Genomic DNA, 27,123 nt, shown 5'->3' with positions numbered 1-27,123 from the left:
ATCTTTGTGGGTCAGATTTTGTGGGAGAAAAAAACTCACAAATGAAACCCAGACATTTTTTGCAAATCTTTAAAACTGTGTCTTTTGTATCTGTGAGTAAGCTAAAGTTCAACACTCGCTTTATGAAAAGGTATCACTGAAAAATCATACTACTAAAGATAAGCAGGTGACTGACTGTCCATCAAGTATTTTGTACCTCTGTTTTGCAGGGTCGAGCTCAGGTAGAAAGCTGAGGGGACCCGAGCTGAGTCTGAAAGGCCCCCAGCACATCATGCAGGCGGGCTGGACGCTGGATCTCAAGTGCAGGTGAGGCAGTGCGCGGGCCTGGGGACAGCTGGTGGTCTTTCCCGAGACGCAGCAGAGAGGTAGCACCATGCGAACCGGGGTTGGTGCCAGCTTCAGTTCACACTGCGGGGGTGATGAGTCTCTCAGGGGGGTGTGGAGGACAGGACCGCGCCCCCCCCAACTCTTTTGCATCTCCATTTGAGGTGTGACTTCTCGGTAATGAAGAAGACCACACTCAGGAGAGGCTCCCGGCATAACATGTCCTAACAAAATGAGCCCAGAAAAAAGACAAGCGTGAGGAAGGCCCAGGACCGGGCAGTGCTTAATTCTGACGGGCATCAGGTGGCTAGGGCACCTAACAATAACAAAACGAATGGAGGAGGGGGTGGGGCAGGGCTAGAATTCTCGATTCCAGACTGGAGACCCGGTTTTCCTTCCGGGCCAGTGCCCCTGGCTGCCTGTGGCGGCTTGTGTGTTGCCAGAATGCGGATGCCTTCCATGGAGCTTCCAGACCGAGACAGACACGAGGGAGAAAGCCCCGTGGGTGATGATGGTCCCGTCTGTCTGGCCGGGGTCTGGGCAGGGTGGAGTTCAGTTGTGCCTGGGACTCTAAGGGGGACTTTCAGTCCCTTAACGGTGCTTTATTTTCTTCTTCTCGGTGGCCGAAGGGGGCAGGCAGCCCACGAGTGGTTTCTGCCAGACGCAGTGAGGAAGGAGAGCAAACGACTGAGCATCACCGAGTCCCTCTGCGGGAAGAACAGCCATCTGTACTGCAGCACGCTGACCCTGACCGCGGCTCAGGCCAACCACACGGGCGCCTACAGCTGCAGATATTTATCCAAGCCCACCTCCAAGAAGACATGGGCAGAGTCCTCTATCTATATATTTATTAGTGGTAAGACACCCCGATTTTCTCAGTTCTGTTTGCGATCGCACCCCGAAGGAGCCCAGCTGGTACAGTTTGGGTTAAGTGCTTGGCTGCCGTTCCCCTGTACCGGCGGTTCAAGCCCACTAGCCGCTCGATGGGGGAAAGATGAGGCTGTCTGCATCCATAAGGACTGACAGCCTTGGGAGCCCTGCGAGCGGATCTAGTCTGACCCGTGGAATCGGTTTTCTACCTGGGCCACCGGGAAGATGAACATGAAAGAAACGGACCCCAAACAGGATCTCTCCCTGAAGTGTAGAGACTCAAAGGAGAGGTTAAGGAGTCGGGGTTCTGTCCCTGGGCCCAGCTCCCGTAAAGATGATGGCTTTGGAATCCCCGGGGTATGATGCTCCCATGTCCTGTGAGGTTTCTGGGGGTCGGCCACAGTGGAGTCGAGCTGTGTTTGGGTCTTTGGTACAAATCTGTGGAAGCAGTGTCTAAAGTTTCTTCAACTGTAAGTTGTAACCGGCTCGGTGGCAGTGGGTTTGGGTTAGATAAACAGCATTTCACTTCTGTCTGGCTTGGAAGTCCAGTCAGTAGGGACCCAGCATTTTTAAAAGGATGAACCAGATAGGATGAACCAGATATGACGGGCTTCCAAAAGTTTGAACGTAGTCTTTTAATTCCATGTTTCCACAAAATTTTGAAGCTCCCTTGTAGAATGAAAATACTCTGGAATACTGTGGAAAGTATAGGTCTTCATTATTTAGTGAATTGTTTGGGAGCTAAAACTTCTTTTTTCCATGAAAATACCCAGGAATATAGTGGAAAGGAAAGGTTTAGTGAATTTGGGGGAGCTGAAACTTTTGTTTCCATAACTCTTGGACACAAGAGTTAACTGAAGTCTACGGCAGTCTCTACTGTTGCTTTAGGAGCCCTGGTGGCATAGTGGTTACATGTTGGGCTACAATCCGCAGGGTCAGCAGTTCAAAACCACCAGCCAGCTGCTTCTCTGTCTTGGAAACCCACAGGGGCAGTTCTACCCTGTAGTATAGGGTCGCTATGGGTTGGCATTGACTCCGTGGCAGTGGCTTTGGTTTGGTGTCCATTGTTGGAGCAACGCTGGTGGTACCAAGGCTGCTAACCGAGGTCAGCAGTTGGACCCCTCCAGCTGCCCCGAGGGAGAACGGTGAGGCTTCCTGCTCCCATAAAGAGCAGGGGGCAATGCTGCTGCCCTCTGGGGTCACTGTGAGCCAACATCGACTCAACAGCAGTGAGCTGGAGGGGGTCACAGGCCTGAGAAGCCCTGGTGGCACAGTGGGTTGAGCGCTGGGCTTCTGACGGAATGAGCCATGGGATGAGCCTGCTCGCTGCTCTGTGTGAGAAAGAGTCGCTGTCAGCTTCCATATCGATGGGCAGGCTGGACAACCCTTGAATACAGTTCCTCATGTTGTGGTGACCCCCCCCCCACCATAAAGTTATTTTTGTTGCTACTTCATAACTGTTAACTGTGATTTTGCTACTGTTATGAATCAGGCGACCCCCAAAGGGTTGCGAACCTCAGGTTGAGGACCGCTGGCCTATGGAGCAGTTAGTTCTACTCTGACCTGGAGGGCCGCTTGTGAGTGAGAGTGGACTGGGCGTTGGCGGGTTTGGTTTGTGGGGTGTTTGGGCCTCCCCTGTTGCTGGGTGAGTGTCTGGAGGCTCTTCACCCATGCCCCACCCTTCCATCCTGCCCCACCCCACCCCACCCCCACCTCCCTGCTCATTTTACCTCTAGCCCCAACTCTTGGCTCCTCCCTCTTTCTGGGGCCAAGATAATTCCAGGAAGGCTTGGTTGCCAAAGCCTCTGTGGGTCTCTCCAGTCTTCCTGGTCCCTTGAGCCCCTAGTGGCTGAGAAGAAAACTAAGGTCACCCTCCTGCCTCAGAGGGAGGTGCTGGCAGCCTGGCTGGGCGGCAGCCCCTGTGTATTGCTCCCGGGCTGAGCACCGCTCCGGCTCTCTGCCTTTGCTCACCGGAAGCCCAGGTGAGTGAGCTGCATGACAGCGGTCTCCAGGTGCCTGCTTTTAGACTCTGACATTTGGAGGTATTTGAGAGCTGGCTTCCTTACAAATCTAGCCCAAGGTCAGATTTGGCTGGATTTTTTCCCTCCTTTTCCGTTTGGCATTGTGCTGGAGTTGTAAAAGAGGAAAAACAAACATGTTTCGAATCTGGACTACACGAAGCTGACAGTGCCGATTGCAGTCACGGATTTTTTTTCCTTGGGAACCAACGGCCTCCACAGCCTGGCTCTGTGCCGCTCTGCCCTGCAGGGCTGAGCCGAGTCTCCCAGCTGAGGAGGCCCCGTGGCCAGGGTGTCAGAAGAGGGCTTTAACACTTACCTGTTCTCCTTTCCCCACTCCGTGGCCTTTTGGGAGAAAGCACCTCCCTGGGCCTCGTGAGGCCTGGCATTTCACTTTCCCTTCTGCTACCCAGGAGGTCAGTGGTTGGAGATCACCATCCGTTGTGCAGGAGAAAGACGAGGCTGTCTGCTCCTCTAAGGACAGACGGTCTCAGAAACCCACAGGGGCAGTTCCGCCCTGTCCTGTAGCATTGTTGTTGTGAGTCAGAATCCACTCGATGGCTGTACATTGGAGCCAGGACGTGCGGTTGGGACAGGAGCCACTTGCCCCAGTGGGTTCATTGGCCATGGAAGATGAGAGTCTTCTTTCCTAAGCCTCTACCCCAGACCCTGTGCTCAGCTTCCATGTTCCTGGGAATCCCTTCAGGAGAGTCCTAACTGATGCTGCCTGTTCGCCACACCAGAGCTTCCTGGCGTGCGGTGCTCCAGGGCCACATCGCTCAGCCTTGCCAATTAAGTACAACTGGACTTCACCAGTCAGTTCATAAAAAAGGACATATCACTGCCATCGATGCCGACTCTTAGCGGCCCTACAGATCAGAGTAAAATAGCCCGTTGCATCTATAAATACTCAAAAGGAGCCCTATGGTGCTGGGACATAGGCATCGGGCTGCTCTCCTCAAGGTCAGCAGTTCAAACCCACCAGGCGCTCCGTGGGAATAAAATGAAGCTGTCTGCTCTTGTAAAGATTTACAGTCTCAGAAACCCAATCCAGGGCCGCCGTGAGCCAGAATCAACGGCTGGCAGTGGGTTGTGTAAATACTTGGGAGTAATCAGAGCGAGTACAGGCACTTGGATAGAATTGAAGACGGCGAAAGTCAACCGGGGTAGACAGGGGGAATCTCCAGGTGGCAGACAGCCAAAGGCAACAACCTTGACGCTGTCTTCTCTGCTTTCCCCTGACAATGAGAACGTGTGAAGAATGGTGGTTTTAAGGATTTAACAAAAACCAAATCTGTTTCACGTCATCGTGGGAGAGAAAAATGAGCGTGGGCCTTTCCAGAGAAACTCTCCTTAAATCGAAGAGGCTTTAGTTTCTGACAGCCCACCATGTTCCTCCACGTGGTGACGGGACGCCTGCAGGACCAGGCAGGGGAGAAAACATGGTTTGTTTGTTCCTTTGCATCTCTGCGATGATGGGATGGGCTCCAGCTTTCCTTGGGAGCCTGGAGCTCCTAGTGGTTCCACATCAGGCTGCTAACGGCAAAGTCAGCAGTTCAAAACCGCCAGGCGCTCCCCAGGAGAAAGATGAGGCTTTCTACTCCCTGAGAAACTCACAGTCCTACCCTGCCCTATAGTCAGAATGGACCTGGTGGCAGGGAGGGAGTTCCCTTTGACTCGGGAGCTCGAGTCAGCTTGGTCTTGGATGTGCTTCTGCTGTGCCTTGTTGGCCAGCATCCGTGCTAACTGATGGAGACGGAATGCAATGCACACCCTTCCTTCCATCCCGTAGTAATGACTCAACACTGGTAGAACCAGGACTCTTGGTGCTGCAGTGGGTCGGACATTGGGTGGCCAGCAGCAGGTTCAGCCTTCGGAACCCAGTCTCCATGAGAGAAGGCTCAAGCTTTGTCCTCTGGTAAAGAATTAAACCAAAAACCAAACTCAGTGCCACCGAGTTCATTCTGACTCACAGCGTCCCTGTAGGACAGGGTAGGACGGTCCCTTTGGATTTCTGAGACTGTAATGCTTTTGGGAAGTCCATAACCGCATCTTTCTCTGTAGGAGCAGTTGGTGGTCTTGAACTGCTGACCTTGGGGTTAGCAGTCTGACCCACTATGCCACCAGGGCTCAGAAACCCACAGGGACAGTTTTACTCTGTCCCATAAGGTCGAATTGATGGCAGTGAGTTTGGCTGTTTGGCTTGGCTCATGCGAAAACATGATCAGGACATCAGATTGAGTTTAAATCCCAGGTCAAATACAACCTAGATTCTTGGCTAGACAGATTAGTTAATAAGGGAATGGGTTTAACATTTGGATAGTGTTCTTTGGCACTGAGGAGCCTGTGTGGGACAGTGGGGTGAGCATTGGGCTCCTAACACAGAGGCTGGAGGTTCGAACCCATCAGTCACTGCAGGTGGGGGGGAAGGGGGTGGAAGATGAAGCTGTCTGCTCCCGGAGAGAGTTAGGTACAGCCTCCGAGGGCCTAGCAGGTAGTTCCCCAGCGGCGTGCATAAAGATGAAGCTGTCTGCTCCGGGAGAGAGCTAGGTATAGCCTCCGAGGGCCTAGCAGGTAGTTCCCCAGCGGTGTGCATATAAAGCATTTGCAACTGCAAGTGGTTACTGTTACTACTGCAACTCCCATTGTTGCCCTATTCCGAGCTCTGTAAAAAGGGAAAGGTGCAACTCCCTGGGGTTTGTGGGGGGCTAAACATTGGGCTGCTAAGTGCAAGGTCGGTGGCTCAAACCCGCCAGTCACTCTGCAGGAGAAGGATGAGGCTGTCTGCTCCCCCAACACTTGCAGTCTCTGAAATCCAAACGTGCACTTCTATTCATCCCATAGGGTTGCTATGAGTCGGAAGCGACTCGAGGTCAGTGGGTTTTTGTGGGGCAGTAGTTACAGCTCTCTGCTGCTAACCACGAGCCTGGCTGTTAACCAATAGTTTGGCAGTTAAAACCCACCGGAAGCGCTGAGGGAGAAAACCATAGCAACCTGCTTCTGTAGGGTCTGTTCTAGGCTGGGTCGTCTAAGGAAACAAACACAGTGTACAAGAAAGAACTGTATATCAAGAAGGCACCCCAGCCCAGTCCAACTCAAGTCCACGGTCCGATGCTAGTCGGGACCCTCTTCAGACTCCCAGAGCTGCAGGCCCTTGACGCAACCAGGTGGGGCAGGAAGTGGGGAGATCACAGGCCAGTGGGGGGCAGAGTCATGTGGATCTAAGGCCGGTGGGCACTGACAGACACAGAGCCCCAGGGAGGTCCCAGTGAGGGACGAAGGGAAGTGGCAGAGAGGAATCCTCTCTGTTCCATCTTGTTCTCAGACAAAAGGCCACGCCCCCGAGGAGGTGTCATCAGGCTCCCACTTGATTGACAGGTTAAACTCCGCTCCCAGCCAGGAGGGTTGAGTTGACATAACATTTAACTCCCACAGGGTCCCTATCAGTTGGAATTTCCTGGGTGGCAGCGTGTTCCTTCCTTCCTTCCCTCCCTCCTTCCTTCCTTCCTTCCTTCCTTCCTTCCTTCCTTCCTTCCTTCCTTCCTTCCTTCCTCCCTCCCTCCCTCCCTCCCTCCCTCCTCCTCTCTCTCGCTTTCTTTGTTAGACGTGTGAACACAGATGAACAAAAATAGATTTGGTCCAAATCAATGGAAAGGTGTGTTTTACATTCGCAAAATCTGCCAACTGCCCTGCTGCTGTGTTAGGGGGCCCCCTACCATTGAAAAGGACAAACCATGGCTCTTGGTGAGGCTCGTCTTGGGCTGCCTGAAAACATGCGTGCTGTGGTGGTTCGTTAGGGAGGGGCCATGGGGTCCATCCTGCCTCATAGCCACGTAGCAGGCCAGAGTGGAACAGCTGCTGAGGCTTCCAGGGCGGATGGACCCAGATTGCTATAGCTTGCTTTCCTGGGACAACGGATGGGTTTGAACCGATGACCTTTTGGTGTGCAGCCAAGCACTTGACCACCACGCCACCAGGGCACCTTCCTCTATAGGCAGCTAGTCTGGGTTTGATTGGCAGGTGCAGGGTTCCTGTTGCCAGGGTGTAATTCTCTGACAGGTCCACCGAAGGAGCTGTTTCCGACTCCCCTTTGCCACATTGGCCTGTACCAACACTGGGCTGGAACTCAGAGGGATGGCCCCTGCAGGCTTGACACCACCCTCTCAGTGGGCTGCTAACTGCAACGTCAGATGTGCACACCCCACCAGTCACTATGGGTGGGTGGGGGTGGGGTGTGAAGCTGCCAGTCCTGTGAAGACTGACTGACAGCCTTGGAAACCGTAGAAGCCATTCTACTCTGTCCTGCAGGGTGGCATCGGCTCTCTGCCAGGGGGTGGTGGTGGAAATAAAACCACTTGTACAAGGTATAGGTTTACCTTTTCATCTGGAAGCACAAAGATTGACAAGAGAGATTTGTCATAATTGAGTCTGTGCCCATCGGCCAGTCTTGGTGAATGGGACCTTCTTTGGGGGTTCTGTGGTGATGAAAGCTGACTGACTTGGGGGATTGGTAAATGGTAGCTGAGGATTTTCAGGCTAACTTGGTAAACTCTAAGAAACCAAACTCACTGCCATCCTGTCAGTTCCTGTAGGACAGGGTGGAATGTCCCTGCGGGTTTCTGAGACTGCCACTCTTTATGGGAGTAGAAAGCCCCATCTTTCTCCGGAGGATTGGTTGGAGGTTCAATCCTCCTGTAGGACCTCAGCCCAACGCATCACCACTGCACCATCAAAGGGAAGAGGTCAAGTACTCCCTCGGACGGGATTGTGATCTGCAGGCACATCAGCCAAGAACCTTCCCCTCTGGGTATCGGCAGAGACCTTTCCTTATGCAGCCCCCAGATGCTTTGGGGCTGCCACAGGGACCTGTCCCTGCCTGATGACTTGCTCACACTCTGGGAGTCACCTGCCCAGATGTGTGCAAGACAGAGCTGGAGGTGCCCAGCCAGGGCCCATTCTGGCTCCCCAAACGGGACGTCGGCATTTCCAAGGTGCCCAGAGCTCGGTACCAGTTGCGGGTGTACATGAAAGAGCTTTATGAAGACGCACAAGTCGGCGGTGGAGATTTTCCATCAGTCTGTCCTAGGACATGTTTACTACCACTTGAAGAAACCCCACCTCCAGTAAACCCAACTAAGCCCAACGCCCTGCCACCGAGCTGGGTCTGACGCATGGCCGGAAGGCAGAGTCGAGTGGCTCCACAGAGTTTCTGAGACTGAACGTCATTTCAAGAGCAGGCAGTCTCTTTCTTCCGAGGACTGGTTTGAACCACCCCATCTTCTGGTTAGCTGCCCGATACTTAACCCACTGGGCCACCAGAGCCCCTCCATCCAGACACACATTAGCTGTCACCGAGTCTCTCCCAGCCATAGCAAGCACCAGCCCACGTTTTGTCTTTATAAAAACCCAGCCCGCTTCCCTGGAGCCAGTTCCGACTCAGAGAGACCCTAGGTAGGGTTTCTGAGGCCGGAAGTGTCCATGGGAGTGGACAGTTCATCTCTCTTCCGCAGATTGGCTCCTGCTTTCAACCACCAACCTGGTTGGTTAGCACCGCAAAGCTTTCTGGGCTTTGCCGCTGCATCGTCTCAGAGATTGGCCGTTTCTTGTGACTGTTTTCTTTCACAGTCCATCCACTGCGCTGCGTCCCAGGGCTGCCTGGTCCTCGTGCTCCACTCTGTGGATGGATACGCTTTGTTCATCAGTTGGTGGGTATCTGGGTCGGCCCTGCCTGGAGCCCATTGTGAACATGGCTGTCAACATTCATGCACACATTTTTATACGGGCAGATGCTGTCATCTCCCTCTCATGGATCCTTGGGCAGATGGTGGTCGTGATATGCCATTGAGTTGGTTCTGACTGACAGTGACCCCCCCCCCCCTTATAGACAATAGAACCAAACACCGCGGGCCCTGGGCCGTCCTCACGAGGGTTCTTATGTCTGAGGCCATTGTTGCAGCCACTCTGCCCACCCCTCTTGTTTGGGGGCTCCCTCTTTTTAACCAAGCTGCTGTCCTTTTTCAAGAATATGAAGGTGACCTCTCTTGGTAGCCTGTCCGTAGCCTGTGCGATGGATGATGTCTCACCATCCTCGCCTCTGAGGAGCATCTGGCGGTGCTCCTCCTGAGACGGGCTTGGTGGTTCTTCTGGCAGCCTGTGTCGCTCTCCAATCTTGGCCAGCACCGTCCCCCAAATGCATCGCTTCTTCCGTGTCTCCCTCCTTGAAACGTCCGACTTGGCGTGCATCAGAGGAGCGATGTGAAATCTTTTGCGGGATTGTCGCACTGTTTGATTGTCGCGCTGTTTTCCTCAGTGACAGCATCTTTGCACAATGCCACCAGCAGCGTATGAGAGTCCAGCTCCTTTGTCTCCATGCCAACATTTCTCTGTCTTTTTTATAACAGCCATGCTGGAGGGATGAAGGGACGGCGGCGCATTGTGGTTTTGACTTGCTTTCCCCTGATGACAGTTGGTATTGAGCAACTTTTCATGTGTTCTTGGCCATTCGTATATCTCCTTTTGGGAAAAGGTCAATTTGAATGCTTTGCCCATGTTAAAATTGGATTATTTGTCCTTTCGGTGTTTTTTAAACAGGCAAAGGATTTGAATGGTTTGCCCTTTTAGTGTTGTGTAGTAATGTTGGGCATGGAACAAGTAAGACTAGAGAGGGGTTGATGCATGTGAATTATGGTGTTGGCAAAGAATATTGGAAAGTACCATGGACTTCGGCAAGAAGACCCAAATCTGTCTTGAAATCGGTGCCGCTGTAAGGCTCCCACGAAGAGAGGATGCAGGACTGTGTCTCATGGACTTTGGACATGTTACCAGGAAGGACCAACCAGTCCTTGGAAAGGTTGAGGGTCAGCGAAAAAGAGAAAGGTCCCCAATGAGATGGGTTGGCACAGTGGCTGCAGCAAGCATAACAACAGTTGCAAGGTTTGTTGTACAAAGGGGTGCCGTGGGTTGGAGCCATATTGGTAGCATCTCACAACAGTTTGCTGTCATGACGAACTCATGTATTGGTTACAATAATTTTTTTAGTGGACTCCCTAGGATTTTCTATATATAAAATCGTGTCTTGTGTGAATAGAGATTTACTTTCTCCTTTCCGATCTTAATGCATTTTATTTGTTTCTCTGATCTAATTGCCTTGTCTAGAACCTCTACCACATGCTGATTGGAAAAGAACTGAGAACAGACAGCTCTGTCTCGTTATTGATCGTAGGGCTAACACATTCATCTTTCACCAGGGAATACTGTTTTTATGAGGTTATCCCTGTGTATTCTTTGCGTGTTGAGTGTTTCTATCCTAAAGGTAGTGGTTTCACCAAGCATTTTTCCCTAAGTTTATTGGCATGTGTGCCACTTTAATTGATCTGCAGATGTTTAAACCTTGCATTCCTTAGCTAAATTCCCTTGGTCGTGGTGAATGGTTTGTTATGTCATCTGGATCCAGTATGCTAGTAGTTCACTGATGAACTTTACATTCATAGTCATATAAAATATTGGTCTGAAGTGTTCTTTCCTTGAGATGTTTTGGTCTGATTGTAGTATCGGTAATTCTAGTCCATAGGTTGAATTTCTTTATTTCAGAAGAATTATGAAAAATAGGTACTAGGTCTTTGAATGTTTGATAGAATTCTTCAGTGAAACTGTCTAGGCCTGGACTTCATAGGTAGTCTTTTGATGATTAATTTTCTGTCTTTCTTTGTAGTCTACTCAGATTGCCTATTTCTCATTGAATTGTTTCAATAATGTCCTTTTTGGAGTTTATCCATTTTATCGTGGACATATCTGGTCTGTTGGCACGTAGTTGTTCATTATTTTCTCTGATAATCCTCTTTATGTCTTTAAATCAATAGTACTCTCCACTTTGATTCTCTTTTCCTTTGCTAACGTGCCTAAAGTTGATCGATTTTGATATGTTCAAAGAACTACGTAGGTTTGTTTTTATGGATGTTTTTCTATTGTTTCTCATTCTCTATCTCATTAACCTCTGCTCTTATTACGATTCCCTTCTGTTTGGTTGATCTTCTTTTCCCACTGTCTTTAGGTAGGTTCAATTTTTAGTTTTAAATCTTTTCTTTCATTTGTTAAATGTAGGAACCTATGACTCTAAGTTTCCCTGTAAGCACTATTTGAACCGTGTCACAAAAGTCTTGTTATGCTGTCTCTTCCTTTCCATTCACATCACAGATATCTTCTAACTTCCCCTTTGATTTATCCTTTGACTCTTATTTAGGAATGTGTTTGATGTCCACATATTTATGAGTTTCCCAAACTTCTTCCTGTTACTGATTTCTAATTTTGCTCCTTTGTGGTGAGAGAACGTACAGTGCATCATTTCTGTGTTTTAACTTTATTTAGGTTTGTTTTATGGCCTTCCGTAGGATCTCTCCTGGAGAATGGTCCGTGTGCACTTGAGAACAATGTGCACCTTGATGCTATTGGGCGAAATATCCCATAGAGATGTCTTTTAGGTCTGGCTAGTTTGTAGTGTCCAAATTCTCTATTTTCTTGTCAGTCTTCTACCTGGTTGTGATATCAGTTATTGAAAGCGAGGCATCGAAGTCTCCCAGGTATGTTGTTGACTTGCTAATTCTCCCTCTATTTTTGTTAGCCTTTGCGTCATGTATTTTGATACTCTGTTGCTAGGTGCAGATATGTTGATAACTGCTATATCCTTTCATCGCTATAAAATCCTTTCATCACTATAAAATATCCCCCCTTTATCTCCAGTCACATTTTGGGGTTTGGTTTGCAGTCTACTTAGTCTGATATCTTTACAATCACTGCCGCGTGCTTGTGGCTATTCCAGAATTCTGCTTTGAATGCTCAAGGCCTTTATGTCCAGTGTAATGTTTCACCGGTCAATAAACTCTTCTCGATAAATAGGCGTGGTTCCATACGTGTGTCACGAAGACTCAGTTCTTGATGGGATTGGTGAATTCCTTTCTTATTGCTCTCCACCTCATTCTCAGGAACTTAAACCCCTACCTGCCTGCAACATTACCACTAGGTAGCCTCACAACCTGGACTTAGTGGCAAAGAAAGTGAAATAAAAAAGAAAGGGCTTCAGGAGGAAGTTCGTAAAAAAGGTAAGAGCAGACAGTGCTAGGAGACACGGCCATCGCTCTGAATCCCTCCTCGAGGGCGAGTCACAGAAACCTGCCTAAGCTCTTCAGACCATTCTTCTGCGCTGAGTCCAGTCAGGCGCTCTCCTTTGGTGCTGTGTGGAAATGGAGTGGAAGAATTTTTGGCCCGATGTGCTGTGCTCCCTGTCCAATGTCTGTGCTCCTTAATGTGACCACACAGTCACAGATCTCAAAAGGGAAAGACACATGTAGAAAACAGATAACGTTTCCGTTTAAACAAAGGTCCCCGTTTCCCGGGGCCAGGGAGAGCCTGCTTGTCCTGAAGGCTAACTGGCAGCCCAGACACTCCCACTGGGTGCCAAACCGACACATTCGCGGGTGCCAATTTCCTGCCCCTGCTTCGAGTGGGAGGAGCTCGGAAAGGTCAGGGTGGTGTGACCTGTACCCGCCGGGTGTTGGCCCGAGCCCCTGGTGACAGTGAGTCTGAGCCACCGGCACACCGGGAGTCTGTGGAGCAGCTTCTTCCGGGCTCTTTCAACACTGGGCCAATTTGGTCTCAGGAAGCCGCTCTGCAGGGCTGGCTGGGTTTGGAAGTCATTTTTTAATGTTGTGACAAAGACAAATGTGCCCTGAGGGAGCAGTGAGTGGTTTTACTGAGGATCATAATGGAACATTGACCTGCTCTGGATCAGCGGTCCTTCGAAACAAAACAAAAAATGTTTGTATTATTATATGGCAGGCAAGTTCCTTCTTAGCTCTTCCTCGAATCAGATCACAGAGGAAGTGTACTATTAATAAGCCCAGAGAGCATTGTTTGTGGTGTGTGTGTGTGTGTCTATAGTCATAAACAGACTTGCAAACACAAGTGGATTTATGATGTCGCTATGCAGCATTGCACAAGTGATGTGTTTTCATGTGTGCTGGCATGGATCATAGCCATGGATGGCCTACCATCTTTGAGCAGACTGCAGTAGGTTCTGGGCTAAAAATGAGTATTGGCTTTTGGAGGGTAACCCAGTAGCTATCGTACATACAGTTGAAGCATTTTGGAAATCCCATAAAGTGACAAAGAGGAAGAAGAAATTCAAAGGCCAGCTAGACCAATCTCTTCCATATCGTTTGGGGGTTGGCATTTATTAGCCTAGAAATAACTACCCTAATGGTCACCGTTTCCTGGTAGAGCTTCTAAGCCAGAGTTCTTGGTTGAGCCTGGTTGCTTAAGGAGACAGTAAATTAAATATGAAGGATTTACAGTTCAGCTAAATGAATTCAACGGTTTCCTGATGTTTGTGTTTACCTTGGGACTCACAAAGGAGGCAAAAACACAGACCCACATGAGGAAGGAAAGGAGTGCTCACACCCCACTAGTCTCGGCCCGAATGTCGGGCTCAGCAACTCCATGTACAGGAGGAACTTGGTGCTGAGGTGTGAGTCCTTCGCCTCTGTGTAATTAACTTCGCTTCTAGACACCCCTGAGCTTTCCTAGTAAACACAGAACTTCAGCAAATGCGGCCGTGGACGTCGCATCCTAGTCTATAGACACCAGGAAAGTGCATGGAACACGAGACTTAGCATTCTGCTCAAACGACACTGGAGTCTTACCGTTTTAATTTTCATCTCTCGCTAAACATGGTATTATGAAACAAGACACGGCCCTGCTAGAAGGATCTGACCAAAGGAGAGCGGATAAGTCAGAGGGTCGCAGCGATTCACAAAGTCCCCACCCAAAGGTCCCCATGGCTCACCTTATTGTGGTTTCTCTTGGGCACCACCAGCTGGTTTTTCACTGACAGTCCACTTGCCCCCACGGGGTCACAGGCGATCATTTTTATAGGGGCAGAGCACCGGGTCAGCCCCCGTCAGAGCCCCTGGGTGTGCTTGAACTGCGCCATCACCCGTCAGCCTGTGACAAAGGACAAAGGAGAAGAAGAAACTCACAGGCATGTTGAATTAGCCATTTCCATTTCATTTGGATTCAGCTTTATAGCATACACTGTGTCACAGGCTTATTTTTCCTGTGCCGCTATATGAATAGGCATTCATATCATTGAAGATCAGGAGTGTGATTTTTAATTTCCATTTACCCTCCCTCTCCACAAATTCATGTCTCTAATAATACCACCCATCACTTCCAAGTTGATGCAGACTCATGGTGACCCAATGGGATGGAGTAGAATTGCCCCAGGGAGTGTCTGGGGCCACCCATCTTTACAGAAGTTGATTGCCACGTCTTCCTTCCATGAGGCCTCTGGCCAGACTCATTGGTGAGCTTCTGCTTGGCAGCCCAATGCTTAACCCACTGTGACACCAGGCTCCTTGGGTAACACAGGTGGAGTACTAGATAGTACTGCCAGCCTTCATTGTGAGTGCTGCCCAAGTCTTAATTGATGCTGTCCTCGTCATTACCGTTTAAACAACAAATTTCCGTCATCTTAAGTGTGTATAAGAACTCGTAAGCTTCATGTTTTGAATTCATGAAACAGCCTGAATGTCAGATCAGATGTCCCAAATCAGGTCCAGAGCTGGAGGGCTCGTGTCAGCTCAGGCCTCGGAGTGAGAAAGCGCGGAGAGACAGACTCCCCATCCTCTGGTGGGCCTGTTCTTTCCTGGCTTGGGATTCAGGGGCCATTTTGAATGGTTGAACCCAGCAGGCAGGTCTTGATCCATTAGCTAGGTTTCTGTTTCCTGGAGAGTCTTGGGGTGGACTTGGATTTCAGCTTCCCAGAAGATGAGGCCTTTACAGGAAATAGAAACTGGCTTTTGTTTGCTGGCATGGGGGTGGGTGGGGAGGTGAGGGGAAGCTCAGCACAAACGATTCCATTTGGGGCCTAGTTTAGTCAAATTAAGGCACCCTGGTGGCATCATGGGTTACAAGTTGGGCTATTAACTGCAAGGTCAGCAGTTTGAACCCCACAGCTGCTCCTCAGGAGAAAGGTGAGTCTGTTTGCTCCCATACAGCTTGACAGCCTTGGAAACCCACAGGGGCAGTTTGACCCTGTCCATAGGGTCGCTGTGGGTCAGAATTGAGGACCTAAGTACTTGGCTGTTAGCTGAAGGGTTCAACCCCACCAGGCCACCTACACGAGAAAGGAGAGGCCACCTGCTTCCCTAAATTGCAGCCTCGGAAACCCTTTGGGGCAGGTCTGTCCCAGGGGTCACTCCGTCCCAGGATCAACTCTATGATAACCCACTTTTTGTGATAAGCACTGGGCCGCTCACCACAGGCCTTCCCATCTTCACAGCCAAGGCCACGCTTTTTAAGCCTGTCCCAGACCGCGTGGGAGAAAGAGGAGGCTGTCTGCTCCCGTGAAGATGTAGAGCCTCAGAAATCCGACTCAGGGTCGCTGAGTCAGAATCCATTTGATGGCTGTAGATTTGGTTGGGGGGTTTGTCACTAAATCTCATGGATGAACTGCAGAGAGTGACGTGATTTGTCATCTAGGAGGGGGCAGGTCTGGAGACCTGGTGGCACAGTGGTTCCTCGCTGGGCTGCTAACTATAAAGTCAGCAGTTCGAAACCACTGCCCTCTCTGCAGGAACAAAATCAGGCTTTCTACGCCCATGAAGAGTTACCATCTTGGAAACCACAAAGGCAGTTCTGTCTGCATTGTCCTATCTATAGACTATGAGTTAGCAATGGACTTGATGGCAGTGAGTTTGGTTTGGGTGTTATTTTTAAGGGGTGGGGTCAGGAGTCTCATCCACCATGAAGCAGCACCCTTCGCCCCCCAACTCCCCAGGACTCCAAGTCTCCTAAGTCTCCTGCCCTGGCCATGGTCCCCTTGGTGATCACCCCTTTCTCTCTCTCTTTCTTGGTTTGCGTGGGTTTGATTACTCATTTCACTAAACATAATGTCCTCCAGTTTCATCCACCTGATGTTTCAGGAATCCATTGTCCTTCATCACTTAATATCATTCCTTTGTATAGTGTGCACCTCATTGTGCTGATCCATTCATCTACTAATGGGGCCTTAGAGCAAATTCACCTCTTTTTGCCATTGTGAGCAGGATCACCCCTTTTTCACTCTGAAAAGACACCCTGCAGAATAACACGGCTCAGAACTGTCCCCACCCTACTTGGAACATCAGTCTTTGGCCACTCTCAGCCCTTCCTGTGGGGGGCACCACCTCTAGAGAAGAGACCAGAGTGGTGGTCCGGAGAGTCTGGCCCCAGGTCCACTCTGTTCCCATCTCTGGCATCTTAAGACAAGACAACGCAGCCATCTTTTGTGCTCACCTGCACGGTGGCACGGTTGCATGGCTATTTATTTGGTCGTTCATTCTTCTTAGCTCAAAATACACTAGACAGATGTGAGCCCCCATCCCCAGAAATGCACCTGAAATGTAGCCTGTCAATCATCCCCCACAGATTTCTTTTTTTTTCTTCTCTTTTTACATTTTATTAGGGGCTCATACAACTCTTATCACAATCCACATATATACATACATCAATTGTATAATGCACATCCTTACATTCTTTGCCCTAATCACTCTCAAAGCATTTGCTCTCCACTTAAGCCCTCCCCATCCCACAGATTTTTGTATGGTCCTGGAAGAATGCTGGGCACGTGGGGATGGAGAGGTATTGGGTGGGGCTGGGCGGGAAGGAAGGGCCTGGCTAGGCTTTCCACCCAGGTGCCCAGAGGGAGATAAGCAGTAGGGAGAGCGGGCCTCTCTGTCTCCATTGCTTTTATCTGCAGCCCACACCCTTAGGTGCAAAACCATCCCACCTTCCACATCCAGACCTCTCTGCATATCCCAGATTAGCTCCTGCTGAAGACAGTTTTCATAAGCATATGAAAGACAGCCAGCCTTCCACCCTGCTTCTCTAGCCCGGCCCCCCTGACCTCCTCTCTCTTCCAGACTTTTATGTCCTGCTAGTGTCATTCACATGGTAATCATCTCTCCAACCTGCAGCACCTGCCTCAAAGGTAGCCCTGACCCAAGTCTGCTCCAGAGCAGCTGTGGCTTCTGTCCCCTCCGACTGCTCACAAAGACGCCCAGGGGGGCGCTTCCTGGGTACTTAGCATAGCCGGGACGAGGCTGCATGCGGAATGCTCTCCTTTCTCTCTCACCCCCTTACGCCCCCCGCCCCCTGGGTGGCAATGGCTCACTGGACCACCAGGGCAGGCTGTTCCCCTCTGTTCCCCTCTAGGGAGCTCCACAGATGGGACTGGACTGTGGAGAAGCCTTTTCTTTTTTTTTTGGGGGGGGGGCTGAATTCGGAGAGAAGAAATGTGAATGTGTGGATGATATGACGGGGAGGAGGGGCCCATTTTAGCTTGGTGGTTGGGTGCTGTCTCCAGGTGGTTCCAATTCCTAGCAAAACCACCCCATCGGGAGTCAGTCCTAAGCTGTCTATTTTGTAGATGCACATGGTCACGAGTGGGCTGGTGGTTCCGGCAAAGGTCTTTTCTGTTAGTGGGGGAGCACTTCACTCACCCGAGTCGGTTTTTCACTTCTCCTTCAGACCCAGACAGACCCTTCATAGAGACGCACAGTGACATGCCCGAGGTCCTTCGTTTGACGGAAGGACAGGAGCTCACCATCCCCTGCCGAGTCTCCTCGCCCAACCTCACGGTGACCTTAACCAAGGTAAGACAGGCCTGTCTCCAGTCTCCCAATGCGTGCCCTGCAGCCCGCGGGGCCCCGAGCCATTTTCCCTCTCCGCCACAGCCAGCCTACAGACATGGACATTGACTGTGGCCTTGTCTGCAGTATCCATCGATCATGAAGGGTGAAAGATACCACTTATGACCAGGCATCAGGTTAAGTAGCAGAAACCAGTGATGTCTTTGGCATCGATCTGTGTGCAGAACGAAAGAATCAAACCCGGATCCCCCTTCCTGATCCCTGCAGATCCCAACCGGCTACCACTGTGAGGGTGAAGAGCAGAGCTGAGCATCCACCCACCACCCTTGGGTCGGTTCACACACACAGCCACCCTGTAGGACAGTTTCAGGGACTGTCCATCTTTTAGAGGTGCGAACTGCCTTCTCTTCCTCCTGCTGAGAAGCTGGTGGGTTTGAGCTGGTGGGTCTGGAGGTTGGCGGCCCAGAGCTTAACTCACAGTGCCACCCAGCGCTCCTGGTAGCCTGGCATCGTGTGGTTCAATCAAACCTAAAACTCATTGCCACCAACTCACAGCGACCCTACAGGACATGGTAGAACGACCCCTGTCAGTTTCTGAGACTGGAACTCTTTAGAGGAGTAGAAAGCCTCTCCTTCCGATCCACGGAGCCGCTGGTGGTTTCTAACTGCTGACCTTGTGGTTAGCAACGACTGCTGAAAGCAGACTGCCTGCACAGGTTGCCTGATTTCTACAGGTGCCAAAATAATGCTCTTGCTTAATGTAAAAGGAACCATCCTAGATGACAAGGCATACACACACACACACACACACACACACACGTCTGTGAGATTTTTCTCTGGATTGGGTTGTAAAGTGCACCTGTGGCCATGGGAGACTATTGACTGTAGCCCCCAATGAAGATACAGACTGAAATGAGGCAACCCAGCTAGTGAATCCACAGTACAAGTCAGGGCACTATCAGCTCAGACTGGGATCAAGACTCCCGGATGGAAAACTGCGGGCCCAACCCCCCACTGACAACGGCAGGCTTCTGTTCCATCAATTCCGTCGAAATTCTCTTCTGACGTACGCCAAACACCGAATTAAAATTTGTCCATGATTACTGCCTTTTGTTATCAGCATCTTCATAACTCATAGCCCTGCTATCTACCAGTGGACCCCGGAGGGTGAGACCATCAGCAGACAGCGAGATGCAGTGTAAGAGAAGCATATTGGACGAACCAGAAGACATTTGTAAACTGGCTGGTCATAACTCGATGTGTTAGCCATCAGACTCCTGTCACATAGGAAGTGCCCGGGACCTGGGACTGCCTAGTTTGAAGAGTGCAAAAGAGTGGCTTTTCCATGTCACGGGCTAACGCTGGATCCTGAAACCTGGGGGTGTGTACGCATCTCCTTTTCCTGCATTCGAGTTTCCTCAACTCTACGCCATCAAGGCGATTCCAGCGCTGGGCGACCATCGAGGTCAGAGCAGAACTGCATCTGATCTCCCGTCCGAGACTGTAAATCCCTGAGGGAGTAGGAAGCCTGGTCTTTCTCCCATTGTGAGGTTGGTGGTTTCAAACTGCTGGCCTTGTGGTGACCACGATGCCCCCGGGGCTCCTGGCACCTCTCCAAGGTGACTTTCTTTTCAACATCACCCTGTAGGTGCCCTCTTCCCTCAGTGCTCTGCGTTTGAGAGCATGAAACCCCCCTGCATTCACACACTTCAAATCTCCCATCAGAGGCAGGTTTGGGCTCTCATTCCATCTTGTGACCCGTCACCCCGAAGAAGAAATTCCTGATGCCTGGCAGTCCCAGGGGAAGACTTCAGTCTATGGAAGTAAGCCCTTAGCGCGCCAGGGTGGTGAGGGACTTCCTGGCTCCTCCTGGGAATTACAGCCAAGATCTCGACTTCCTATCTGGTCTAATGCCAAACTGCCCATTAGATAGGGAGGAGGAAGTTTGCCACCCTGCTGAGTGAGCACACAGTTATCTGATCTCTCTGGCCACCTCAGGTTCCTTGTCCGAGGAGTGAAGGTGACCGCCGTGGCAGCGCACTGCATGGTCTGCTAAAGGGTTTAGTCTGGAGAGAGCCTGTCACTTCTCCCAGGCGCTTGTACTTCTGGCCATCCCTGGTCCCTGCAATACGCTCCTGGCACAATCATTCAAATGCATTGACTCTTCTTCAGTCTCCGGATTCAGAGTTCAGCTTCCACACGCTGCTGAGGGGATTGAAAATACCCAGGCCCACGTTAGTGCGCAGAGCGGCACCTTGGCTCTCCAACACGTTAGAGGGGTCTTGTGCAGCAGATCTGCCGAATGAAATATGTCGCTTGGTTTCTTGACTGTCGCTTCCCTGATTGGCCCAAGTAGAGTGACATCCTTGACAATGTCAATCCTGCTCCGTTGGTCATGAGGCCGTCTGTTGATCCCGTTGTGAGGGGTTGGGTCTTCAGCAAGGGCTTCCAGGCCTCCTCGCTGTCAGCAAGGGAGGCTGGGTCGCCTGCACGTCCCAGGTTGTTAATAAGCCTGCCTCCAATCCCGAAGGCCTGCCCGCTCTTCTGCTAACCGTCCAGCTTCTCGGTTTGTTCACTCAGCACACGCTTGAAGGAGTCTGGTGAAAGGAGACGGCTGAGGCACGTCTTCCCTGACTTGAAACCTCACAGCCTCCTCTTGTGCTCCTCAAATGGCTGCCTCTTGGCCTGTGTGCGGGCTCCATACAGCATGATGGAGGGTTATGCCGTGCCCATTCGTCACAACGATGTCCATGGTTGGTTAGGCTCCTACCAGCTGGCCTTGCCTAGTCACTCGAGGGGAGTATAAAATTCTAACGGGGATTAATTTGAATCTGTTTATTGGAAATATTCTAAGTTACTACGCGACGGCATGGTATTTTCCACCGCCTCGTATGCACGTGGAAGTTAGACATTAAAAAAGGAAGACCGTAGAGGAACCGGTGCATTTGAATTGTGGGGCTGGAGAAGTATGCTGAAAGGACCATGGACGGCTGAAAGGACAAACCAATCTGTCTTAAAAGACGTGTTTCTTAGAGTGTCCTCAGAGGGAAGGATGGCAAGACTTCATCCGACATGCTGTTGGGAGAGACCAGTCCCTGGGGAAAGGACGTTGTGCTTGGGGAAGTGCAAGGGCAGTGAAAAAGAGGAAGGCCTTTGAACAAACAGAACTGACACCGTGGCTGCAACAATGGGTTCACGGGGTCGCGGCCAGCTGGAGACGTGGCCTTCGGGCCCAGCGCTTTCTTCCTGGGGTCTCTCCATGACATGGGGATGGCCACAGCTGCCGAGTGACTGTCTTGCTGAGCTGGCTCTTGTCACCTTGCCAGATGTTGCCAGCTCCTCGCAGGAAGACAAAACAACCTCGAGGCGGGGAAGCAGGTCCGAGGAACGTTTCATAGTGTTTTTAAGTTGAGCCGAGCAAATCCGGGAGCAGGTTCCTTTTCTGTTTAAAGGGTGAAGATTTGAGTCCTTGGTTTATAGTTTTTTGCTCTTGTGTTTTTTTCTTAGTCTTTGCATACTTACTTCCATCACATTCAAAGAGAACACCCCTTTCCCATGGAGTGGAAAAGACGCCTGCATTTTTTCTTGACTTTACCCTAGCTAGAAACAAATCCTTCCACCGAGTTCAGCTCACTGTGCACAGGATGGAATTACCACGCAACACTCTGGTCATACTCCCAGAATAGGAGCCCTGGTGGTGCCGAGGCTAAAGTGCTTGGCGGCGAACAGAGAGGTGGGCAGTGAGACCCCACCAGCCACTCTGGGACTGGAAAGACGGAGTTCTCTTATCCCCTAAAGAGTCACAGCCTTGGAGACCCGCAGGGACCAGTTCTACCCTGCCTGATAGCATCGCCACGGGGCAGAATCATCAACCACCTGAAATCGAAAGGGCAGCAATTACCCGAGGACAAAGCTCAAAGGGTTAGGGAAGACGGGGGCTTGCAAACAAGACTTGGAGGGAGGACAGGGGTGGGGGGCTGTTGAGTGATGGTCACTGGCGGGAACAGCAGTCTTGAGACCAAGAGGTGTGTGGGCTCTTGGCTGTAAGCGATGGTGGGCTCTGTAGTGCTTCACTTAATTCACAGTAAAAAAACCCAACAAAGTGCTGTGTTTTACAAAAAAAAAAAAATCTGTTGTATTTTCGTTCTTTGAGGAAAATTACTTTCCCCCCAAACTCTGGGTGACACTGTCTGGCCACCATGCTCATCTGACCTCACTGAAGCCGGGCCTCTTTCATTGTTCCCTTTCAGTTCCCACTGGATCCCCTGATCCCCGATGGAAAACGAATCCTTTGGGACAGTCAGAAGGGCTTTGTCATCTCAAATGCGTCCTACAGAGAGATCGGACTTCTGACCTGTGAGACCACAGTCCTCGGACGCTCCTACAAGACAAACTATCTCACACATCGGCAGAGTAAGTGGCATCCTCCACATCGGCACCTACGACCCGGGAGCACGCAATGGCAGACGCGCTGGGTGGGACCCCCAACTAGAAACCCCTCAAGCCCCACCGTGTCTCTTGTCCTTGCAGCGAACACCATCTTCGACGTCCAAATGAGCACGCCAAAGCCAGTCAGACTACTCCGAGGTCAGACCTTGACCCTCAACTGCACTGCCACCACAGCCCTCAACACCAGAGTGCAGATGACCTGGACGTACCCTGACGAGGTCAGTGCCCCCCCACCCCCCAGCCAGCTATCTCTTCTGTGAAACAGTGCTCCTTTGGGAGTCTAGGAAAACCCACTGGGTTTTGATGGGAGGGTAGGGGAGAGAAAGAAGTGATGCTCTGCAGGACTGTGTGTGTGTGTGTGTGTGTGTGTGTGTGTGTGTGTGTGTGTGTGACTACTGAAGCAGCATTCCAGAACATTCATGGGAGAGTTTCATTTGTTCTGATCCTTGCTGGAACTTGCACTGCTTCCTGAGCCAGCAGACTCAGCCTCCTGGCGAGGGACAGGCCACCGAGGAAGCTGGGTGGCCAGTGTTCTCCCGGCTCCACCTTCCAGGGCTGTGATAGGCATAGGGAGGGTCTTTTGAAGTGTCCAGTGGTTTTGGTGGTGTTTTTGACACCTACGGGCTGGTGTTTCTATCGAGGGATTCTGGGTGGGAAAGAAGGGGAGGTGATGTCATCCTCGGAAATCGTTCTCTGGGAAGTAGAGATGAGAGAGAAAGTGATCGCCGAAATGCCAGGCCAGGGCGGTGTTGTTGATGGCGACAAAGACACGGCAGGAGCAAAGTCGTCTTGGCGAAGTTCTTTGTCAGCATGTCCACTGAAGAGGTGGGCAGACGGGCGGGTGCTTGGAGAAGATAGTGCCCACCAGCCAGTCCGAGTGAGGCCCATCTGTCAATTGTCAAAGGAGCGGCGCTGGCCTTCAGAAAAGTGTGAAGAATGAAGGCTGGGCCGGGCTTCCTTCTTCAACGGAACAGCCTTCTAAACAATAGCGTTCGGGGTGCTTTACAAAGCTCTCTAGGCGGGGAATCTGTGATCGGCTGTAGATAGAATTTGGACAGTGGATCTAGTTCCTCCTTCTTGTCTGATTTATGACCATCCTGAAGATAAGCATTTGATAAATCACTCAGATTTTCCAATCACAGAACCATTTTAGGATTAAATTAAGTTGGAAAGATTAATCCATCAGCCCCTTGCCCAGGCTGTTGTGTGTGTGTATTTGTTTTGTTTTGGGTTTTATTAGCATTTTTCCCCCTGTGGAAATCATATAACTCAACGAGAAAGGTGTACCAAGTGCACTGTGGGACACCTGAAGGGCTTATTCATCATCAACTAGCCTCTTACCGTGGTTCTCAACCTTCCTAATGCCACGACCCTTTAATACAGCTCCTCGTGTTGTGCCCCCCCCCCACAACATTATTTTCGTTGCTACTTCATCACTGTCATTTTGCTATTGTTATGAATCGGGCGACCCCTGTGAAAGGGTTGTTCAATTCCCAAAGGGGTCGCGACCCACAGGTTGAGAACTGCTGCTCTAGAAAGTGGTGGTGTTTTGTGTGCCTTTAAATGCTATGAATTGTCGATCATAGGCCCCTAATTAAGAAAGAAGCAAACCCATCTTCTCAATAAAAGCCCTGTTGCTCTCGTGAGTGATAAGACCCACGGCCACCAAGCCGAGGCCAGCTCACAGAGCCTCTAGGACAGAGTAGAACTGTCCCATAAGGCTGTCCTCTTTGCAGAAGCAGCCGGCCAGGGCTTTCTCCTGGGGTTTGAACCACCGACTTTGTGGTTAGCAGCCCGTGTACCCCACTGTGCCACCAGGACCTGTATTATAGGTAAGGGTGTGAATCCTACTCTGGAATCATCACCTGTCAATCACCTCCAATGGCACTGTCCAAGTCGATGGAAAGGCTCTATCCTTGTGCTGCTTACCGGTCACCTCTAGCTGCCTGAGACTATGGGCACTTGGAGTGAGGTTAGCACAACTGAGCGAGTCAATCGTAAGTTTGCACCGTTCAGTGCGATTGCTCTTTCCATCAGCCGTCTGTGGATGGAGGCTGTAGGACTCTGCTGGAGCCGTTCCAAAGCACAGGCGGGACACGTGTTTTCCGAGGCGAAAGCAAATACTGGTGCTGGTCGAGCTGGGGGGCAGGGGGTGGGGGAAGGCAGCTCTCCAAATAGAGCCGTAGAAAGTTCTTCAGAGGTGGTGGTGACACCAAGAAGGAAGGAAGCGGCCTGGGCATGCGTCTGTTCCCAAGGGGCCACGAAAGGATAGGTAGGTAGAAGTTTGTTAGCCATGACTCAAGACTAAGTGCTCCACCGAGGGCCCAAGATCAGTTCAGGATCAATTCGGAATTACTTTGGGCTCATGTCCCCATGGGGAAAGATTGGGAGGAGGAGGTGGAATGCCCAAATAGAGAAAGAAGAGAGGAACGAATAATTAAAGGACACGTTAATGTGACCTTGTGCCCGACACCGGGAGCGGGTGGTTTTTGCAAATCCAGACTGGAGAGCTTCTAGGTCTGCTCTGCGGTAACCACGAGACAATGTCTGCCCTGTCTCCCTTCAAGCCTCAGTGGGCTCAGGTGAAGAGAGGCCAACCCCTGCCTTCATTGGCCCCTTTCAGGCCTTCTTTTGGCCTCCCCTGAGGCAAGCATGGACCGAGGCTCACTCCTCCGTGAGCCTCCAGGCTTCTCCGAGGTACATGGCACATGATTCCCACCCTGAGTGTAACGTAATAACTTTTAGCAGCAATTGACAAACACTACTCAACACGATGACATGGGGATTCCGCTGTCATACGTGTCTCGGGGTCGCATTATGTGACTCATTGCGAGTCCCTCGTTTCTGGCAGGGGAGCAGAAAGAAACGTGAGTGGGGATCGATTAAGAGAGCCATGGCCACGGCAGAGACTAAAGATAACCGTTGTGTGTGTCTGTGTTTGCGCGTGGCGTTTATCCCTAGGGAAGGGGAGGACACAAGCTCTGTGTTGGAAAGGGCAGAATTTATGGCCCCTTTGGGGCTGGTGTCTGCATCACTTCCGGGACTTGGTTGGCCAAAGGGCCATCCATCGTCCCTCTGATCCCACGAGTTTGTTGTGAGAGAAATGGAGGGTTGTGTGTGGAAGAGAATGGAGGCCTGCATGGACGTCACCGTGTCAGACAGGCCAACTGCGCGTGGCAGCGACGTGTTTTCCAAACGTCTCACCTCGTGCTCCTGGGTTTTGTTCGGCTTCAATGGCATCCAAAGAAGTGAAAAATACTGCGAAGGGCTCTAACCTTAAGCACGAACAGTTAATGTCTACATTTCCTTCCCAGCCGAGCAAGAGAGCGACCATCAGGCGACGGATTGACCAAAGCAACCCATTTGCCAATGTATTCTACAGCGTCCTCACCATCAACAACGTGCAGAACCACGACAAGGGGCTCTACACTTGTTACGTCAGGAGCGGGCCGTCCCTCAGGTCGGCCAACAGCTCAGTGCACGTGTATGGTAAGCAGGTCTCCCTTGTTCACAGTGGCTCCTCTGCTGAACTTCCTCATTCCTGTGGACTCCCGAGATTCTGGAAAACCAGTCTCTCTTCTTTGGGCACAGCATGACAACATCGCCAATGAATGGGACTTTGCTACATTCCCTCCTCTTCCCCTTGCATCCCCACCAGAGAAAATCCAGTCCCATGCTCTTCAATTCAAATACCTTTGAATGCGCTTTCTTTCTAAATGTACTGTGGCCCACAAGTCAGCCAGATGCTGCTGTAATCTCGGTCATGAAATCCTTCAGTTACTGTTTCATGGAAACCAATCCGAAGCACAGGGCTCATTTTCCAGTTCCTCTGCAGCCTGCTTCTGCTCTGAATGCATTCTGATGTAGAATGGATGTTGTTTGACCTGGAACCTCCCTGTCCTGGATTCTTAATGCAGTGGCTTGATCGGATTATGGCAGAGCCCAGGTGGTGGGGTGGTCAGGCGTCAGGCTGCTAACAGCCAGCAAGGTGGGTAGTTTGATACCACCAGCTGCTCCTTAGAAGAAGGACCAGGCTTTCTACTCCCATAAAGAGATCTAGGGAAACCTCCAGAGGCAGTTCTACCTTGTTCCAAAGGGTCATTAAAGTTGGAATTGACTTGATGGCAGTGAATCCAATTACATATACCCGATACAGGGTTCCCCAGGCTGTACATCTTGACCTCCAACCCTTACCAACAGCACCTCCAGGGCTTCATATCACACACACATAACCAAAAAGCCCAAACTCATTGCCATCGAGTTGATGCCAACTCACAGCGACCCTGTTGGACAGGGTAGAATCGCTCCTCTGAGCTTGAGACTGGAGCTTTTCACAGGAATTGCTTTGATGCCTTGTGACTTAGGACTACTTCCTTTCCAAGCGTTTCACCAAGGAGGGTGCTGTTGATGTATCGGAATTGTTGACCCGCATGGAGGCCTAGTAATAAATTCAATCATAATTCAACTCTATCGATTCCTCGGTGGTAGAGCCCCGGTGGCACCGTGGCTTACCTTTTAGGCTGATAACCATAAGGTCAGCAGTTCAAAACCACTAACCACCCATAGGAGACAGATGAGATTTTCTACTCCTGTCAAGAGTCACAGTCTCAGAACCCCCCAGGGGCAGTTCTACCCTGGCCTGGAGAGATGCTTTGAGTCAGAACTGACTCAATGACAGTGAGTTTGGGAATTCGTGGGTTAGGACCGTTCTCCCTGAATGAGGAGGTTGCTGCTGGGTTGTTTGTTTGTTCTTCTGATATAACTATATATTTTTTCCT

At 50.8% G+C, this 27,123-nt stretch overlaps 1 protein-coding gene across 2 annotated transcripts in view; it reads left to right on the top strand.

Annotated features, from left to right (window-relative positions):
• The window catches only part of FLT1 (fms related receptor tyrosine kinase 1), a 179,182-nt gene that overhangs the window by 21,109 nt on the left and 130,950 nt on the right, over positions 1–27,123 (top strand). For both annotated transcript variants that reach the window (XM_075562804.1, XM_075562805.1), the window contains exons 2-7: positions 210–306; positions 954–1,180; positions 17,775–17,899; positions 22,147–22,309; positions 22,427–22,563; positions 25,660–25,834. In XM_075562804.1, coding sequence (XP_075418919.1) covers positions 210–306; positions 954–1,180; positions 17,775–17,899; positions 22,147–22,309; positions 22,427–22,563; positions 25,660–25,834 — 924 coding nt within the window. The remainder of the gene's footprint in view (positions 1–209; positions 307–953; positions 1,181–17,774; positions 17,900–22,146; positions 22,310–22,426; positions 22,564–25,659; positions 25,835–27,123) is intronic.

The sequence above is a fragment of the Tenrec ecaudatus genome, chromosome 11 (genome assembly GCF_050624435.1).
Source record: "Tenrec ecaudatus isolate mTenEca1 chromosome 11, mTenEca1.hap1, whole genome shotgun sequence".
NCBI lineage: Eukaryota > Metazoa > Chordata > Mammalia > Afrosoricida > Tenrecidae > Tenrec > Tenrec ecaudatus.
The sequence above is the reverse complement of the archived record's forward strand: the minus strand, read 5'-3'. Positions and strand labels throughout refer to the sequence as shown.